Source organism: Cercospora beticola, chromosome 1, assembly GCF_033473495.1.
Source record: "Cercospora beticola chromosome 1, complete sequence".
Taxonomy (NCBI): domain Eukaryota; kingdom Fungi; phylum Ascomycota; class Dothideomycetes; order Mycosphaerellales; family Mycosphaerellaceae; genus Cercospora; species Cercospora beticola.
The window spans coordinates 3,846,364-3,865,728 of record NC_088935.1 but is presented as its reverse complement, the minus strand read 5'-3'; the positions used below and the strand labels follow the sequence as shown (position 1 = coordinate 3,865,728).

The window sequence follows — 19,365 nt, the reverse complement described above, 5'->3', positions numbered from 1 at the left end:
ATGGGACCTGCACAGGACCATATGGCATCCAGCTTTACCGCCCGGAGGCCAAACGCTTCGCACCTCCCAGCTTTCGAGCTTCCACCGCCACCGCTCACGCAAAAGTACCACTCCGGTTACTCGCACGTCAACCACAGCCAGCACTCACCCGCGACCACTCTCACTAGCGTCGGCAACCTCCTGACACCACCAAGCAACGGTTCTGTCGACGGCATTAGCCCGGCGACCAGCGTTCCTCAGAGCAACGGCGCAGTGCAGTCATATACGCCTAGCAACGGCAGTGGCATGTGGCCACCACCAGCGAGCAACGCTCCCTACGGTTTCCAGCCGTCGCAGCCACATCACTCGTCGTATCAAGGAACTCGCAGCCTGTTCTCCCCCTCGCTGAACTCGATCATCCGCGGCAGCAACTCCCCTACTGCAAGCGAGGCGCTTCCACCACCACCCTACAGCGACATGCACCACTACCCCAGCTCGAGCATTGGTATGTCGCAGTCAACGGTACCTGCGCCTCAGCAGTACAGCTCGATGCCTGTCCCTGCACCAGTCACCCAGGCATCCCCGGTACACAACCAAGAAGCTTTCGCACGCCCACCTCCGACGCCAACCACATCCTACTACTCACAGCAGTCCTACTCAACAGGTCCTTCGCCAGTCGCACAGAGCCCAATGAGCGGAGGCGGTCTCGGCAAGATGTCACCAGTCAACCAGTCGGGGCCCGTGCCTCCTCTCCACCAGTCGCAATCACAGTACGCCCAACAGTATCGACCACACAGCTACTCCGGCATGGGAGGTGCAGCAGTCCTCTCCGGTCATTCCATGGGCGGAGTACCAGGCGGTATGATCCCACACTTCAACAGCGGCCACGCCGCACAGATGCACCACATGTATGGACATCCTCAACCAAACCCTCAAAACGACAGACCCTTCAGATGTGACCAGTGCCCTCAGAGCTTTAACAGAAATCACGACTTGAAGCGACACAAGCGAATTCATTTGGCTGTCAAGCCATTCCCTTGTGGTCATTGCGACAAGAGCTTCTCGCGAAAGGATGCCCTCAAGGTATGTCGTATCCATCCATCATCACAACCTACCACAACAACTAACATTCATTCACAGAGACACGTCCTCGTCAAAGGCTGCGGCAAAGCAGGCGCAACCTCGGAAGTCAAGGAACTTGATGGCTCGATATCGCCCAAGAGCGAGAGTCTCGAGAATAGCCCCGTCGTGTCCGCCACAGCGTGACATGGTCATAAACACGACTCGAGTCTACTTTCGTAATTATCATGTTTCTTTTCCTTTATTGCTTTACTTTGGACGATACCCTTCGCGAGCATTGTACTATGAGCACGACATATTTACGGATTATTCTATCATGACGGACATGGCTATGGGATGGACGGATGGCATGGACACCAGGACCTTTTGGTTAAGGATCAGCGAGTTTGACAGGATGCTCGACAGTTGGCAGGGCATTGGAAAGCCGGCAAGCAAGCGCGGCGTTTGGACATAATGGTACTATGATGCGAAGATATGGCACAGCAGTCCAGAGGGGAAGAGTTCACCGGACAAGACCGCCTTGTTGTTTGTGTTTGTTTTGGAGCGGCAGGAATGGCTTTTTGCTTCGCAGAGGAGCGCGAGAACAGTGGCACGACAGAGAAGATGACAACAGATGAATTGAGACAGCTACTTGGAACAGAAGCATTGCAATGGTACTGAGTAACCAGGGCTTGGATACTACTACTTTTACGCAAGGGAAATGGAGAGGGGATCTGTTGATTTGTGTATGCTGAGAGCGAAGAAAACCTGTCAGATACTTCGAGCATTGAAAATCAATCACCAGCGCGGATTGTGCAGAACACTCAAAGCGTTTCAATTTCTCAAATCTCTTCCCATGTCCCAGTCCCAGATGATCGTACAACTATCGCGACGACAGCTTCGTCCGTCGACCGTAAATCTGCCAGTGCGAACGCTCATGTTCACACTCCTTCTCCCACTTTCTTCTCCCTTCCCTCACCATGAAGATCAACATCACCTTGCCGCGCGTTATCCACACACACACGAGTCACGACAACACTTCCACGCAGCCTTGAAGAAAAGGAACTCAATCTCATCAGACTTCAACTCTATCCATCTCTATCGTACACTTCACCTTCCCAACTCAGAAAAGATCACACTTACAGCATCGCGACGTTAATGAAGATGTGCGCTCCCGACTTTCTGCCTAAAATCCGGTGCCACCCTCACAACGATCCTCTTTCTTCATCCAGGGGCGAGAACGATAGCCCAAGTCTACAGGTCAAGCCCCCTCGTGGTCGGCACATGTATCAATGTACACACCAAAAGTCTAAAAGCCGTGAAGAAAATGATGAAACTCTATGAAAAAGTTGAAGTTGGGAAGACCGAGTAAGGCCGAGAGATTTGCAGTGAAGATCTTGTTGATGAGGATAAGATTTACACTTTTTCGGCCATTCTCGTCTCTCAACAGCAGACTACCTCCTACGACGACGATGATCCGGTCATCGGTCGAGAAGGGTCCGAACACGAGAAGGCCTTTTTCGTCTGCTCATCAACGATCAATCATCAGCAGGGACAGCGGGAGCAGATCTTGCGTATTTTTCTTCATGGCTTGATGGCTTCGCCGATCAAGCCCGGAGATCCAATTCCGCATTCGCGTTGTCAGTCGTGTTCGAGATTCGTCGATAGGACGTGGAAGTGATGTCCACGAAAACTTTGCCATTTTCTCATTTACTGCTCTGCAAATCAAGTCATCAACAAATTGATCTATCATTTTTGGATAGCCCGGGAAGAATAATTCGGACGTCGTGATTAGATGCCGTAGTCGAACAGGCTGTCGTTGCATCACTCGGTTGTCAATGATCAAAGGCTGCCAAGATGCTAATTATATAGATAACATATCGTACAGGCTGTTCTGAGGTCATCTGTGCCGACAGACTGTAGAAGCCTGGTTGAAGGTGTTTCAGGTGCAGTGGATTTCTAGATGATTCTTTGATGATAAGACGAAAGCACTGTGAAGGGGAGAAGACATGTGAGTGTTAGGAGTACAGTGTTGCAACTTCCTTTTTGGGCAAGAGCGAGTGGGCTTTCATCTGTCTTCTCTGTGGGGCACAACTTGCTTTCCGCGGAGAGCACTCGCCATCTGCTTGATCGCATCGTCGCATCAAGTCTCCATACATAATTCGCACGAGCATCATGCCGTTGGTATGCGCATTGCACGCATCAAAAGCTCGCCGCCAGCCGCTTGACGTTGATCCGAATCCGTGGTCGTGCGTTGTGTACAAACCCTTGCAGGAGATCTCAAGCGGCAGCCATCCGCAAACCTGCCCGAGCTGTTGGGACTCTCTCCCAAAAGTCCTGCAGGCAACCAGAATCATGCTTGTAGCACATCATTTATTCTTACACTGGAAGCGCCCGGGACAGGAACAAGAAGGTGCGACATCGTCGACGTGTGAGGCGTTCAGGTTTGCGAGGGTCTGGCGAGCCCGGTGACCAGGTACGATGAGTGCGCCATGGCGCGGTGGGTACCCGTGTGGAGGGTCGTTTGCAGCGTGAGGCGTGCTGCGTGTCGCTTGAAGCGATGTGTCTCGTCTTCTCTGCTCACGCGGGTACTGCTTTTGGAAGATTGTGCACTTTGTGCTGCTGATATCAGTCGAGGTAGGTTTGGGATGAGTAGTGGTTGCTCAGACTAGGGATCGAGGGACTGTCATACACTTCGGAGCTGCGCGGTTTCCATTTCCTACCTCACAAGCGTGGGAAGATACATATGGCAGGTTTTGAAAGAGATGGAGATAGGCATAGATCGGAATCGGGTTGTTTAAGAGAGGTCGTGCATGACGAAGAAGGACATGATGCCTTTGAGGAAATGACAGCTTGGGAAGAAAAGAACGTAGGACAGTACTGGACAAATGCAAAGACGCTTTCAACGCAGCCGTTCGGGACACCAGTAGCGATGTGCTTGCTCGCAATGCGACCCACGGGCAACGCGTAGGATATCCAGCATAACGATCTTGCTGACAGCAGTAGGGAGCCATGCCCAGGCAGGCTATTTCCGCGCCAGTCTGCGGTCTACATACAACGCGCGAGCAGAAGCGCTGACGGCGGCGAGATTGCAGACCACAAAAGCGAGTCGTACATCTTGCAGGTGATCGAATTGGCGCGTAGGTTGCGCGTGAATTGCGGAGGATCCAGAAGCATATGGGCCAAAGTGCTGTCCAGGAAATTTGCTTGGGCGCGGTATATTCGCAAGATCGAGTGGCGACTGTTCGCAACAGAATGTGAAGATGCTCGTGCTAGGAGGGTGAAAAGAATGATCTCGAAGACGTCGGCGAGGGTCGGTCGGTTGTTGCATGTATGCATGTCGCAGATGGGGGACGCGAGACCAGCTTCAGCAAGTGCACATTCCAGTGCCGAGCAAACACACGACCAAAACAACTGCAACTCCCGCCATTCCGAAGAAGTTTCGACGAAGGATTGGAAGCGCTCTCCCTGCCCTCCATCGTGCAGCTGCACACCAGAAGTCCTTGACTTCGCGACTTCACCAACACCCGCGACACAGCCTCGCCCCAGCGCCCTGTCGCTGCTGCCGCCACACTGACCGCATCCACTCTTTCTTGCCAGCAGCGACACCTCGCCGACGCGCAGCATCTCACCGTCTCGCCGTCTGTCCGCCAGTCGCGCCATCAGCACCAGCAGCAGCACCCGCGTTGGCCACGCCGCCAGCCGTCCTCTCGTTCCCGACGCGTGACTCTCGATGCACGTCACCTCGACAGCATCTTATTTATTCGACAGTCGATACAACACCACGCGCACTGCCGAGTGAAGGCGCGCGCCAACTCTCCGCCACGTCTTGGATAGGGGTGGGGCAGCAGAGATAGCATTCAGAATCACATCGAGCAGCACTCCCAGGACAGCTTTCCCCCTGCATCCCTCTGCCCATATGCAGCGTCCGTCTCGCAACTGAAGGATACATGGCCGATCGCTACCGCACCAACCGCCATTCGGCGATGCGGCAACCGCTACTCGAGCTGAAGAACAAAACCAACACGCCGCCTGTCTCGCAGCGGCAGAGCAGATCTATCAAAGGGCAGACATCGTCGAGCCTGCCCCACAACGAGTCTTTGGAGCCCAATGGCACGCTCACGGTCCGCACGCAACAGCGCCCAGTGTCCGCTGAAAACAAGCGCGTCTCACAGATAACCAGCGACGACGCACGCGACTCGAAGCGCAACTCTGCCATATCCACGACTTCAACAAACTCAGGAGTGAGACGCAAGACCTGGATTGGACACTGGCAATTGGGCAAGACCATTGGCAGGGGCGGTTGCTCACGAGTCCGTGTCGTCCGACACCGATACAGAGATCAATATGGAGCGGTCAAGATCATCACGAGATCCACTGCAGAGCAAACGCGCGCTCAGAGTTTAGCCAACTTGATCGAGAGCATCAGAGCGTCGCCTGGGCTGGCCACATCTGGATACAAGCCAATACCGTACGGGTTGGAACGTGAAATTGCCATCATGAAGCTTCTGGAGCATCCCAACATTGTGCAGCTTTACGATGTATGGGAGAACAGGAATGAATTGTAAGTTCTCTTTGTTGCTTGGTAGCATTCGATACTAATGAAGATCCAGATACTTGATCATGGAATATGTCGATGGCGGCGAGCTCTTCCATTATGTCGACGAGCGTCAAGGGCTGACGGAGGACGAGACCGTCTACATATTTCGACAGATTGTGTCAGCGTTGCTCTACTGCCATCGAATGCTCATCTGCCATCGAGATCTGAAGCCAGAAAACATCCTGCTCGATCGCAGAACACTCCAAGTGAAGCTCATCGATTTCGGCATGGCTGCTCTCCAGCCCAAAGGACGTCTGTTGAGCACCCCTTGCGGCAGCCCGCACTATGCTGCTCCTGAAGTGGTGTCCAACCGACCGTACGACGGGCCTCTGGCTGATGTCTGGAGCTGCGGCGTTATCCTTTATGTCATGCTCACCGGGACGACGCCTTTCAATTACGACAAGACCAATGACATTCGGATTCTCTTCCGGGACATCACCGCAGCGAAGTACCACATGCCTAAATTCCTGAGTCGCGGGGCGCAAGATCTCATTTTCCGCATCTTCAAGGCGGACCCCAAGAAGCGCTTGACCATGGACGAAGTGTGGGATCATCCTTTCATGCACGAATACGACGAAGAGTTCGATCTCTTGGGTCCTGATGGTACGAAGGAGGCCGCGGTTGGCAAGCCCCCGCAAATCGAAGAGTGGAGAGTGAAGAAGATCCAAGACATCGATCGCGAGATTCTCAGCAACATGCGCACATTGTGGCATAGCGAATCAGAACAAAGCTTGATCCAAAAATTGCTGGATAAGGACGACCTGAATCAGGAAAAGCTCTTCTATGCTGCTCTGCTGAAGCACAAGGAAGAAACGCTGGAAAGCTACGATGAAACAGATGGAGTCAGCTACTCCGCCAGCGACTATCATCACAGCCGACCACCTTTCGAGGACGATGCACCGCCAATGCCCAGCAGTGCTCCACGCTCGCAGTCGCAGTATTCGATCATGAACGATGAGCATCTTCGACCGAGTTCCAGTTTTGCCGCACCACCGGCGTCAGAGAGCAGTTATGATCCGTATCGAGCATCACGAGATCCGCTTATCAATGCTCAAGGGGACTACTTGAGCGTGACAGTGCATCGAAATGGCACAAACAGCACGCGCAAGGGCAGCATGGGTCGCAACCTGCGGCATCCAAACTCAACCCGGATTGAGACGCTCAAACAAGCCCATCGCCGCCAATCTAACACGACATCGTCCAGTCTGCCGCGCTCAGCAAGGAGCCGATCGTCCTTGCAACGCTCCTCGATGTCTCGACCTTCTATTGCAGGTCACTCGCTTCCAAGCAGTCCTCCCGTTCTACCTACAATGCGGCCATCTGATCGACACAAACGTGGTGTTAGCTTTGGTCACATTCGGCGCGTGTCCACTGCAAGTGCACTCACTGCACAAACTTCGACCGAAGGCTCGATGCCACCTACACCGAGTCTTCCAGCACACCTGCGAAAACAACATGCGAGACTCATGGCAGGAGAGAAGCAGGGCACAAATTCAAGCCCATTGGCACATGCCGATCAACACATAAAGTCCCGCAAGGAGCGAGGGCCGACAGTGAAGCCAGAAACGCCACGAATTCGTGTCCGAAAGCCAGATACTCCTGGACACCACATTCGGAGCGACATTCGCAAGCATAGTGCCGAGCTTGAGAAGGCGTGCGAAGAGGCCTTCTTTAGGGACTCCTTGGGATCTAACACAACAGCTCGCACTTCCTTGACCGACAAGCATTCGCCATATGAGACGCCTCCGTCGTCTGTTGCTGCCAAATTCTCCGACAGCCCAGATCTCCCATCTGTGGGCAATCCACCTCGCCGACCATTGCCAGAGGTCCCAACTAGGGATACCCCCAACTCTTACTTGTCCAAAACCATCGAAGAGACTCGCTCGAAGCTGGCAGCCTACAAAGCCAATGGAGAAGATAATACTGCAAAGTTTGACGAGGTCATGCGAGCTCTCGACAACATCTTGCCTGCTGCTGGCTCAACACCGGACAAGCGTATAGTATCGGCACCGGAAGCGAGCAAGCATGCGGATCAAAATGGCTTCCTGCCAATTATATCAGAGGAGAGCAGCGACCCACGAAGCAGCCGCGACGGGACCAACTGGCACCGCAGCGTAACTGCACCCGTGGCCAGAGAACGCAAACCCGAGGAAAAGACCATACGAGTTGTACCTCCCACGTCTCCTGGTGTGGTCGCGCCCCTCAATGTTCGTAAACGCAACACCGGAAGTCCTGCATCGGACGATACTCTCCGAAAAGTCGCGACAAAGAGATCCGCGGAAAGTCTGCAACGGAAGGCCAGGAACCTGGACAGCTCTGGTCTTGCATCGATCGACGAGAACAGTGCGCTTGGATCGCCTCAAGTAGTGCGCAAAAAACGCTCCAACTGGTTCGGGCTCTCCAAGAAAGAAGATGAGGTGCTCAACGGAGATACGTTGGTGGATGTCGATGGTAAAGTCGAGCGGCGCAAGTCGACTGTGATCTCCAAGCCATCGCACGCTGATGCAGCGGCTCCACTGGTATCAACAACAGAGCAGGCTCGCAAATCTCGTTCCACGAATGAAAAGAAAGGATTTGCCAAGTGGTTCAGCAAGATGGGCCGCGACAAAGGAGTCGAGGACTTCAACATGGATGAATTGGGTATGTCAGCATGCGGTGACTTTTTACACTTACCTGGCGATACTAACACTCTGTACAGATACTACCATGCGAACCAATGGCTCGCTCAATTCACTTTTCTCCTCAGCATCACCAGTTCCTTCGAGCAACGACAATCCACCCCAATTGGGCCCTGCCCGCTCGTGGTTCGCTCGTTTCTTCAATATCAAACCAGCAACTCACATCCTCTGCTTCGAGCTTCACCGCGGCAAAGCACGACAAGAACTTGTCCTCCTCTTCAAGGAATGGCAACGTCATGGCATTCGTGATCTGCAGTACTCTCGCGAAACCAATACCATCTCCGCGCGTGTCGACAAGGTCAACGCCTTGGATATCAAGCCCATCACATTCCGGATCGAACTGTTCATAGTGCTGGACAACGGTCGCAAGGTCGGCCTATCCATTGCGCGCTTTGTACAAGTCAAAGGCGCGGCTTCAGGCTTCCGACAAGTTATCGACGTTGTTGATGGGGCTATGAGGAGCCAGAACTGGCTTGTGCAGGACGAAGATAAGTGGCGGGCTCTTTGCGAGGTTGTGGAGAGTCCATATTGATGACTGTCCTTCTCTTGACGTGGAAGAAGCTCTATCGCTCTCTGGACTGATACCGACGTCGTCCAATTGGGTTGCCCTGTCGCGAAAGTCGGACCGAACGAAAACGGTCGTTGGGTCGGGCGGTCGATCGATCGTTTCTGGACGTGCTATCCAGGCCACAAAGCACTAGAACCTACAACTTGGACACGACGACTGGGACTGCTCTCCAACGGGAACCACAGTATCTGTTCGACAACACTCAATACTTTTCCGCTTTTTGGCATTGGCATCTGTCGTTTTGTGAGTATGCATAATCGGAGCTGGACCACCACTAGCAGCTGGGAATTTGGGCGCGAAAGAGAGTCCTTTGAGGGAACGGAAGCGCTTCTGTTGTGGCGCTATTGCGCAGCTGAGTTTGGTGTATTATGCATCTTGCATGGATGGATAGAAAATGCGACGGATGGTGGATAGAAGGGGGTTGAACAAGACAGTAATGCATAATCATAGGAAGGGTGTAGGTAGCTTAGGTAGTCTGTTTGTATGGCGACTTTGTTGGTTGAAGGACCGTCGTACATTGTTGCGCGCATTGCTTTGCCTTGTTCGATCATGATTCTATGAGCCGCGTGTGTGGCCGTCTTGAGCACGTCCTTCTGAGAGATCTTTGCTCCCCTGATCCTGGTCCTTACTCTCTGTATACCGCTTTCCCGACTGGGTAAAATTTCACGGGTGCTCGAAGGGCGGATTTCCAGTTGTTTTCTACAACCTTTGTTCTCTTGCATTGTTTCTATTCTTCCACGACACTTTCGGTGGTTCTGCCATCTGTTTGACCTCCCTCGTATACTCTCTCGCGTAGAATGAGTTACGAGGTCCACATCATTCAGCCGGGTCATGATCGTGATCGGACTGGCAGGAGCCTGCTCTTCTCCACTGAGTGCCTGGGTGAACGGCTCCTCTCCCAACATTTTCGATGCAGCCGCGTCTCGACAGAGTGGATAGGGTGGGTATCCTGTTCTCCGAGTGAACGCCATGCAGGAGGCGAGGAGGAAATTCTTCTTACTCGATCCTTTGTGTCGTCGTGATCAGACCAGGTCTCGTTACGACAAAGGTTTGGAACGACAGGCGGAGGAGATCTTATCCTGGCGTCTCTGTTCTGTTCGTGAACTGTCTTCATGCCGCATTGCGTCCTACCGTCTCATCTCAAAGTGCGCGTCCATTCAGTGAGCCAATTCTTGGGCAAAAGCACAACGCGATCATTTCGTTCCTTCACAAAGTAGTGAAGAGACAGAGTAGAGTAATCCGAATCTCCATCCGGCCCTTGCCGTTTTCTTGTAGTCTTAAACCCGGAGGAGGTGATGGTAGCTGGGCTGTTGGGTCCTTCCTGCCCTTGACCCTGTTCCCAAACCATCCCATCTTTCATTTCCCGTTTTAGGAAATCACAACCACGTGCCTGACAGTTTCCACACGTGGCTTCCTCGTCCAGGGAAGAACACATAAATCAGGCAAAAATGTTCTTCCGTGCTCTTCTCTTCCGTAATCTTGCCGCAAGAATGACATGTTTGCTCAGTCTGTTGTCATCTTCCAGCGTCTGTTTTGCACGTGGCGTGAGTGCCATGTGCAGGGAGCGCCCCGTCTCTTCAACGCTGACGTTTGTGTTCCTGCTCTTTGCGAGCAGAATTATGCCGCAAAGAGGAAGTCTTGAGGACTGTAGGAAAACTCTCTTTGAAGAGAAAGAATTGAAGAACGAGGAAGGAAGGGGGCTCCATTACATGTCCCATGCATCCATTTGAGTCAGGTCATCGTAGTTAGTCAGTATAGAACCAAAAACTGTATATAAGTGTAGCAACTTCCACCTGTTCGTCTACCTTACCAACATCCTCCTCTTCCGCAATTCTTTGACCGAAAGATTTAATATCAATATACTACTGTGCTTTTGTAACCGAGAAGTATCATGTAGATGTCGTTTCCGCGCGTGTTGGTATGGACACCAACGACAACGCATTCCCACTCATATCCCACCCGAGAGCGCCTTACTCGCTGAACGCTGGACAAGAGTTGGAAAGAGTAAAAGAGAGAGCCAAAATCGAAGCCACGTAGCGCACAAAAGCAGGAAAAGAGGCAGCGGAATAGCTGCGTCCAGTCGGTCGAGCGATCCGTCGATCCGTCAAAAAGCAATCTATTTCGCCGGGGGCAGTCCAGAAAATGGATGATGAGAACACCGGGCAGCTGATGCAACAAGATATGCCGAGTGGGTCGTTCAAGGGCCTGTAACGCAAGATGTTACACAGCACAAAAGGGTAAGATCAGAGATTCGGCGACTGCAGTTGAATGGAGAAGTCGTTCATGGACCTCGCTTGCGCCCCAATCCGGATCAAGCCGCATAAGTACGTGCATTGGTTTGAACAGCAACAAGAAACCAGAAAGCACACCCCACGCCGCTAAGGATTGGAAAGATTTTGTTGTGATTCGCCACTTGCGCCATGATACGCATATCCCGTACCCAACAGATAAGCGAATATGCGAGGCGGCCTAGGCGGAAGGTATCGGCATTCAGCCGAGGAGGACTAGAGGAGGACAGCGTTAGGTCAGCCTTGATGCCGCCAATGGTGTTAGAGTGAGACACTTACCTTCCCAGGCCCAATCCCACATGACTCCCACCCAGCTGATATGACCACGGACGGTGTAGGCCATATCAATTTTGCTGATGCCCATTTCAGGATTCCGGTCTCGCGGCATTCTCTTGTTGGGCCCGTCACTACTGGCCGGCGGGCTACGAGTTCCATCCATGTCCATGAGACTAAAGACCATGCCGGTGCGGCCAGGCTCAGCGTTACGAACGTCTTGCGCGTCACGGGCCAATGGAGAACCCCGGTTTCTGACGTGCTGGAGGTCAGCTGTCGCGATTAGTCTCCGTTTTTCAGGAGGTCTAGCCTCGTAGCTGTCTCTTCGACGCCAGACTTCTTCGGTCAAGGCGACGCACTTGTCAATGACGCCTATACGCATCTGTGCTCCCATCACGCCCCATCGTTGTCGGATCCAGTCCCGGTCTTCGCTTTCGACAGCTTGGCAGCCTGCGATCATGAGAGGGTAGATGTGAACAAGTAGCATTCTGCTGTTGAGTGGGACAGTAGCCAGGTATTGAAGTACGCGCTGCGCGTACTGCTCGTCGTTCAGTGGCGTAGGCAACTCGGGCACTGATTGGTGAAGGTGAAGCATAGTGGCATATCGATATGCTTCTGCGGTCTGCAGAGCGTGACGGACGTCCGTGAGAGGGTCTTCTGGTCTCTCGATGTACGCGGGTGGCTCCCACTTCTCCAGTGATTCCATCAAATCTCTGGCCTGGCTGATCACGCCGATTGGATTCCTCTGCGATCTGCACACCTTGCGAACGAGGTTCGCAACATGGCCGATGAGCGGAAATAATGTGCCGGCGCATCCCATCAGCGGGTCAAGTCGAGCATCAATGCCCATTCCGAAATTAATACCAAAACCAGGCTCATTGTGTCCAGTGCTTACATCGGGTGTCTCATTCGGTGGCCATAGAGCATTGTCAAAATCCGTGCTGTCGTTGGCGTCTACTGCTGTCACTCTTGCAATGACATCCAAGTACACCCACGCGTTGCAGAGAAACTTTAGTCTTGCAAGATCTTCACCCTGATGCGGATCCTCGTGATGCGCGTTGAGAGCCTTCTTGACCAGAGCAGCGGCTCCATTGATGTGTGCGTTGCCAGTCTTGACATTGCTCTCCCATGCTTCGACGAAACCCAGTGCAAGGGCGGTGGCGATCGCTGCGTGATTTAGCATTGTGTCATCTCGAAGCCCTTCGCGAATGTTCTGCATCGCAATATCTTTGTGGTGAGCGCCTACATAACGCAGGCGAGGGGTGTCTTGGGCGCCGTGGAAAGCAGCCAAAGCCAGAAGTGCATGATACAAGCCCGTCGACTGCTTGGCCAGTGGCATGATCAGGCTGCGCCACGGATTCTCCGTTGGTCCATCGATGACTGAGAGTACACCACAGGTTATGGTGTCAAAACGAGTCATTAACGTCTCGTCGCTGTCGAAGGGCATGTCTGGGTGGCCCCAAGGGCTGGGCATCTCGGTATGCCACATGGCACCATTGAGGTCTGGAGAAGCTGGTGTCTGCAAACGCGAAGGCCACATGAAAGTGTCTATGTCGAGTGGCTGAATCGGGCCAATTAAATCGATGTCGGCGAAAATGTTGTTATTATCCTGCATCCCTGGGTCGTGTGATCCTGTCGAGAACATGGGGAACTGGTAGTCTTCGGGCATGGAAAAGGGCACAAAGTCCAGCTGTGAAGCGTCAATATGATGGCCGTCTTGCATCATCATTTCTGTCAATGTCGGCGATGGGCCTCTGCCATCTCCTGGTGAAAGCGAGCGGGTGCGATATACGAATGCTGAGTCCGGGTTGAACACGATCGGGTGGCCTTGGACCTCGCCTGGGCTGCCCGTCCCTTCGGTTTGTTGCGACGACGGACTGGGTCTGACATCTTCGCCGGGCATGAAAGCACTGTCTGTGCGAGAGTGATCATCCTTGACGGGCGATACAGCAGACAGCTGTCGCTGATGGAGTGGTCGTCGTAGCGATGCTTCATCTTCTCCTTTGGTGGCGCGGCGGGGTGCTTTTCGGCGAGGTCTTTGCTCGTCGTCGGGATTCGACCGCGGCACGTCTAAGATGTTAGGTGGTTCACCAGTAGGTGTTGTAGTTATGGAAGAGTTGTTCGATGCCTCACGAGGTGGAGAGATGCGAGATGTGGCTGATGCCGTGTCAGTCTTGGCAAAATTGTGAAGATTGAGGCGCTTGTACGTACCTTGCTTCTGGCCGACAATGTTGGTCTTGACCTGCTGGCTGCCATAGTCGCGCCATTGAAAGACTTTTTTGTAGCCTCCGCAAACGACGTTCCTCTTGGAGCAGTTCAGGCAGCCGGGCTTCTCTTCTCCGCATTTTAACCGCTTCGCCTTGCACGTGGAGCAACCTGATACACTCGCTCATCAGTATTCCTCGCCGGGATGAAATCCTGAGACGTGCAATTGCGTAGAAAGATCAGAAAGTCAGAGATACAAGAATGCGATGCAAAGAAAAAGGTGGTGCAGGGCGTGTGATAGCAATTACCATTGCGACTTTTGGTCTGCTTGGGCTTGTCGACTTTGGCACCCTTGACAGTGTCAGGACCAGCATCTGCCTCTACGGCAGCGGCCTTTTTGGGCACCGCTTTCTTGACGGTGTCCTTTCTGCTCGGACTGCGTGCGTGCTTGGGACGTCTGGCGGGCTCGGGCGGAGGCGGTGGAGCGGGTGCTGCTGCTGCTGCTGCTGCTGCTGATGAGGTGGGTGGCGAGTCGTGGTGGTCTCCCAGAATCGCAGAAGGGGAGGGAAATGGAAGTGGGCTGCCCTCCGCCATTTCTCAGGGCCCTCGCCGCGAGTGAGTGCGAGGAGACTGACGTCGCTGGCTCTGCGCTGCGCTGCTGCTGCGGCTGCGACAGACTCCAGAAAGCGGGCAAGTCATCCAGATGATGGAGCGCTTAGGGAAAGGCAACGAGTGTATGACAGGTGGAGCGGGCGAGCCACACGCAGCAAGCACGGGCCGGGCAGGCAAGGGAAGGGCCCCTCCAAGACACGCCAGCGGTGCGTAGTCGATGTGCCGCGCAGAGGGTTGGTGCGTGGTGGTAGTGGCGCCTATCAGCAGAAAAAGCTAGAATGCCCGCAGAGTGCAACAGTGAGTCATTGCCGACGCCAGCGGCTGCAAGCAGCACAACATCCGCCGTCCGCTGTCCGCTGTCCGCTGTCCGCTGGCCGCTGCCCTCCCACTTCCAAGCAACAGGCCCAAGCAGCAAGAGTGGCGCGCCTCGCTGATGCTCCTGCCGAGTTCGCATCGCTCTCGCCTCTCCAGGGTGGATACGTAGCACTGCATATTCTGAGTGCAGCAGCTGGAACGGTTCGCGCGCCTGGAAAATGTCAAAAGCCGCCCGACGCGCCCACTCTCTCGCTAACTCGACGGCCTCGTGCACCCACTGGATGATTCTCTCACAGCTCTGTCATTGTGACACTCTGCATCGAACATCGCCTGTCCGCTCGCCACCGTCGCCCACCAGCCGCGCGCCGCCGCCTGCCCCTCCTGAGCCCTCATTCTGCCCCTCGACGAGCGCGCCGGCATGCCGACCGCGCTCACCGCTGCTGCGCGCGTGAACACCCTCGTGCTCGCGGCAGTGTCTCGCTGTCATCACAGCCACGCAATGCCTCTGCCACCCTAGCCCATTGGAGATCCAGACCCTTCTTTTCGCGTCCGCACAGGGCAGGGAGCAGCGGCCACCGGCCCGTTTATCTGCACCTCCAGCTGCAACTCGCGAGCAATGGGCTCGCTGCCAGCCTTTCCACAACCATTCTAGGTTGCAGCATCGACCGCGTGCCTGCCGGATTAGCATGGCGACGATGGGCTGCCCAAATCGCCGAGCTTCACCAATCTCACCGCCCGCACGCGCGACCGCGCACCCTCATCATCATTATCAGCGGGAGCAGAGATACCGCGATACTTCTATCGATGCAAATTTGGGAGCCAATCGACGTTCGCCTCCCCCATCGACGAGCTTCACGACCCGCCACGTGTTGGCCTCAGCGACGTCGCTGAATCGCCCTCCGCGATTGCCAGATTCAGCAGCCCGTGCTAACTAGCTTCTTCCCTGCTCGCCTCACCTTGCGAAGCGCGACCGCCCAGACATCGACTATCACGACGCTCAACAATAGTCCCGCCCTGAACAATCTAGCCTCACTGCTGCTGATCACCCGTCGCAGCGAGCCGACATGTCACCATGAACCATCAACCTGGTGGTTTTCGTGTAGGCGGAGCCAAAAGCACTTCTTCACGCTCGCCGAGGTCGCCCAATCAACGCGCACGTGGTGTGGTCAGCAGCCCACCGTCCGCGTGGCTCGACGATTTTTCCTTACGAGATGCATTCCAACTAACTTTGCCGTACCACGGCGCACTGGGTCATGTCGACGGTGCCACCAAATCTGCAGTACGAACGATCAGACGGGCTGTCAGGACACCAAAGCGGCTACTGCATATCGGGAAACCCCACGATTATTTATCCGCCATGCCCTACCCAGTACCCAGCTCATATCCGTGTCTTCCTTTCCTTGGCTCTACTCATGATCGTCACTGCTCCATAAGATGTACCTGGCCTGACCATGGGGTCTCGGCATCAACCAGCCCCTCCATGTCCTACCAGCCGCATCTGCCATAGCATCGAAAATTCTGTGAGTGCAAAATGCATCACGCGACGATTGTCTGATTGCAAACACATCGACCACAAAAGCCTAGACTCGCGCTACAGGACACCCCACGAAGCTCGACCTCCCATGCTTAGCCACAGCTTTATCTTGCCCAGCCCAGCCTGCTAGCATGAAGCTCACGACCCGTCACACAAGCTCAAAATCAAGGACGATATTCGGCAGTCGCGTATCATTCGCCGGCATACTGTACGTGAAGTTCCATAGGTCGAATTCACTAAAAAGATAACAAGTCAGCCAATGCAGTACGGCCGAGAAAGCTGCCAGGTGATGGACAGTAGCGAGAGTAGCGACATACTTGACAGGATCGCAAGCTCCTCCGACGTTACCGCAGAAGTTGATCTCCGGTTCTGGGCGTACCGAGCCAGAGACCTTCACACCGACACCAAGGATATCGTCCCACGAATACACATTCTTCGGCCCGGTCAGCCCATTCGGGCTGACATGGAAGACAAATTTGCTCGTTGCGTTACCATACGGATATGTCAGATTGAGTCGTCGTGGACCGACTTCGGCCTGTAGCGCTTGTGTCTCTGGATACAACGTCAGGAAGCCAACTGATCCATCTCCTCGTAACCACTGCGCGATTGCGGGGTTGAATTGAGATGGATTCCTGGCTGGGCCGCCCACGACGTTCATGTCGAAGCTCTCTGCACCAATCGTCAAGTTGGCAGATATCCAAGACGTAATATTGCGAGGGACGTGATCGTAGGCGTCCGAGTAAGCAGATGCCATGAACATTCTGCCCCCTTCTCCTGGATCCTCGAACTCGGTCAGAGACCTCATGACTTTCTCGCCAACCCAGCCTTGCTGCACATGATACTTCGTCAAGATGGCGACCAGAGGGCCGATCTCAAAATCATCGTTGTGCGCGATTGCCCAGGGCTTGAAATTTGGTCCAAACGGCGACGCTTCCAGTCCGACGAGACTCCAAATCCACAAGCTCATGATGGACAAGTACTTCGACTCATCGTACCCGTAGCTTCGATCCCACGGCCCCGTGATCTGTTTCATATTCGCATTATACAACTCGCCGAACTCTTCCCACGTTCGTCGAATCATTCTCTCTCCGCTCGCTTTCAGCGAAGAATTGGAAGGCAAGTACTTGGCCCATATGGTTAGCCCGGTCAAACTTACGCCTGTGTACGTTGGCCCATTGAATTCACTCAGACTTCCTCCAACCTCATCAAACAATTCTACAATCTCTCTTCCCCAAGCTTCGCTCTCATTCGTCAAATTTGCATCTTGTAACCGATGACCGATATAGGATCCCACAGCGGCTTTCATTATTGCCGCATTGGAGTAGAAAGGGTACAAATTATCGTCGTCTACGCCTCCGACGCGGTATGTATCGCCTATGGCATTGAGCTTCAGACTTGCGAGAATGTCGGTTTGGAGGGAAGATGGTAGGAGATGGCTATATTCTTCCAGAATCACAATAAATGCCGTCCCGATGAATCCTCGCCAGTTCGGATCCCATGTATTGTAGATCGTTGCGGGATACTGTTCTGTGCCGGGGTAGGGTTGTTCTGGGTAGGATTGGTAGTCGCCGTACCATTGTTCGGAGGTGTTGGTGAATTGGGGGTTGATGATGTTACTGATGATCTGGATTGCTTCGGAGATGTCCGATGATGAGGTAGATGTGGTTGTGGTATTGGAGAGGCTGGCGCGTGCTAGGAGGCCTGCTGCGTACCAGGAGGAGGAACGGGTGTCGTGGAGGAGGGCGGTGTTGAAGCGGTAGAGGTAGCCGGCTATGGGGTCGTAGAGTTGGTCCATGAAGGACATGGATTGGGTGAGGAGGGATTGGGAGTGGGTGGTGAAGTTCGAGGTGGCATGTTGGGGTTTAGTGGTGACTGTTGCTGATGCGAATGTTGCTGTTGGTAAGTTTGCTGGTAGCAGAATTGCGGAAAGCAGTGCTGCCGTTCCTGCTCTTCTCATGTATTGGTAACCTTTCATCTTTGCGTTGGCGTCTCTTCCCTCCTCTTCTCAAGTAGACGTCCGCTTCCAGTAGATTTGTAGTCAGTAGGCAAACACTACCAACAGAAGAATGCAGAAAATCTACGGAAATGTTGAATTTTGGGGGTCCAACCTGTCTGGGTGCAGCGGAATAAGGCAAAGTGAAACCCCCCGTAGTGAGTAGTTGGAGAGGCTTAGGTTTCTATCTACCGTAAGCCTATAAAGAAATACTCTCTGCTAAGAATTCCTAAAGCCTAAGGCACTACTTGCCCGAGGCCTAACTATTAGATAGAGAGATATAGTATCTATAGAATCTTAAATTATAATACTCTTTCTAATAGTCTATCTCTTAATAGCTAGTTACTTTCCTTAGTCTTATTCTCTATTATAGTAAAGGCTCTTACTTTACTTATATCTCTAAAAGCTAAGACTATACTTCTTATAGGTTCTAGATACTAATAGCTTAATAGTAAGTATTCTTTCCTTTAATATAGAGTATACTATCTAGCTTTAAATAACTCTAAGTTATTTATTCTTTTTCTTTTTTATTATTATTTCTATATAGCTCTTATAGTATAAGCTAAATATTCTAATCCTTTCTCTAGTTTAAGTTATCTAAGTATTTCTACTTCTTTCTTTTTTAGAATAGAAAGAATATTATTAGGTAATAAGTATAGTTAGATATCTATAGTATTTCTAATAGATAACTAAGATTTAAATAGGCTACTAAGTAGAACTTAGATTCTATTCTTAGGTTTAACTACTTCTACTATTACTAGCTAGGCTTTCCTTATTTTCTTTCTAAGTAATAGTAAGCTAGACTATACTTATAATATACTCTATAAACTTATTATTTAAAAGGTAAAGTACTACTATACTAGTTTCCTTTCTAATACTTTATTATTCTTATATTTCTTTTTTAGCTTTTACTAAATAGCTTTTACTATCTTTTTCTCTAATACTATTTCTTTATTCTCTTTACTAATATAAAGCTAAATCTAGTAGATTACTTTATAGTTTACTTTATTAGTTATTAGAGTAGATATTAAGGTTTTAATAGTTAAGTATAAGTCTTCTTTCTTAAAGAATATAGCTATCTTTCTAAACTATTATTCTAAGTTCTTCTTAGAAAGTACTAAATATAGTTTCTTTACTAAAGTACTATTTATTTTATTCTATTTCTATTTTATTTTCTAAAGAGTTAACTTTAAGTATATATATTACTAAGTTCTTCTAACTATAGCTAAGAAATAAATTTATTTTATATAGTAAACTAGAA

General features: G+C 52.2%; 4 protein-coding genes across 4 annotated transcripts; 2 read left to right on the top strand and 2 right to left on the bottom strand.

Annotated features, from left to right (window-relative positions):
- On the top strand, positions 1-1,245 carry RHO25_001558 (uncharacterized protein; the record flags this gene model as incomplete). Its single annotated transcript, XM_023594167.2, has 2 exons — positions 1-1,062; positions 1,120-1,245. 2 exons carry the CDS (start codon positions 1-3, stop codon positions 1,243-1,245), a joined length of 1,188 nt encoding a protein of 395 aa, XP_023459506.1.
- A 3,743-nt stretch (positions 1,246-4,988) lies between these two features.
- On the top strand, positions 4,989-8,848 carry RHO25_001557 (uncharacterized protein; the record flags this gene model as incomplete). The annotated part of the gene is made up of 3 exons (XM_023594166.1): positions 4,989-5,602; positions 5,652-8,278; positions 8,337-8,848. The coding sequence occupies 3 exons, from the start codon at positions 4,989-4,991 to the stop codon at positions 8,846-8,848; spliced, it is 3,753 nt and encodes a 1,250-aa protein (XP_023459507.1).
- A 2,526-nt stretch (positions 8,849-11,374) lies between these two features.
- RHO25_001556 (uncharacterized protein) lies at positions 11,375-14,244 on the bottom strand (the record flags this gene model as incomplete). The annotated part of the gene is made up of 4 exons (XM_023594165.1): positions 11,375-11,388; positions 11,452-13,602; positions 13,657-13,821; positions 13,959-14,244. 4 exons carry the CDS (start codon positions 14,242-14,244, stop codon positions 11,375-11,377), a joined length of 2,616 nt encoding a protein of 871 aa, XP_023459403.1.
- Positions 14,245-16,259: 2,015 nt separating this feature from the next.
- Positions 16,260-18,086, bottom strand: RHO25_001555 (uncharacterized protein; the record flags this gene model as incomplete). Its single annotated transcript, XM_065602121.1, has 2 exons — positions 16,260-16,347; positions 16,429-18,086. 2 exons carry the CDS (start codon positions 18,084-18,086, stop codon positions 16,260-16,262), a joined length of 1,746 nt encoding a protein of 581 aa, XP_065458193.1.
- Positions 18,087-19,365: the final 1,279 nt, after the last annotated feature.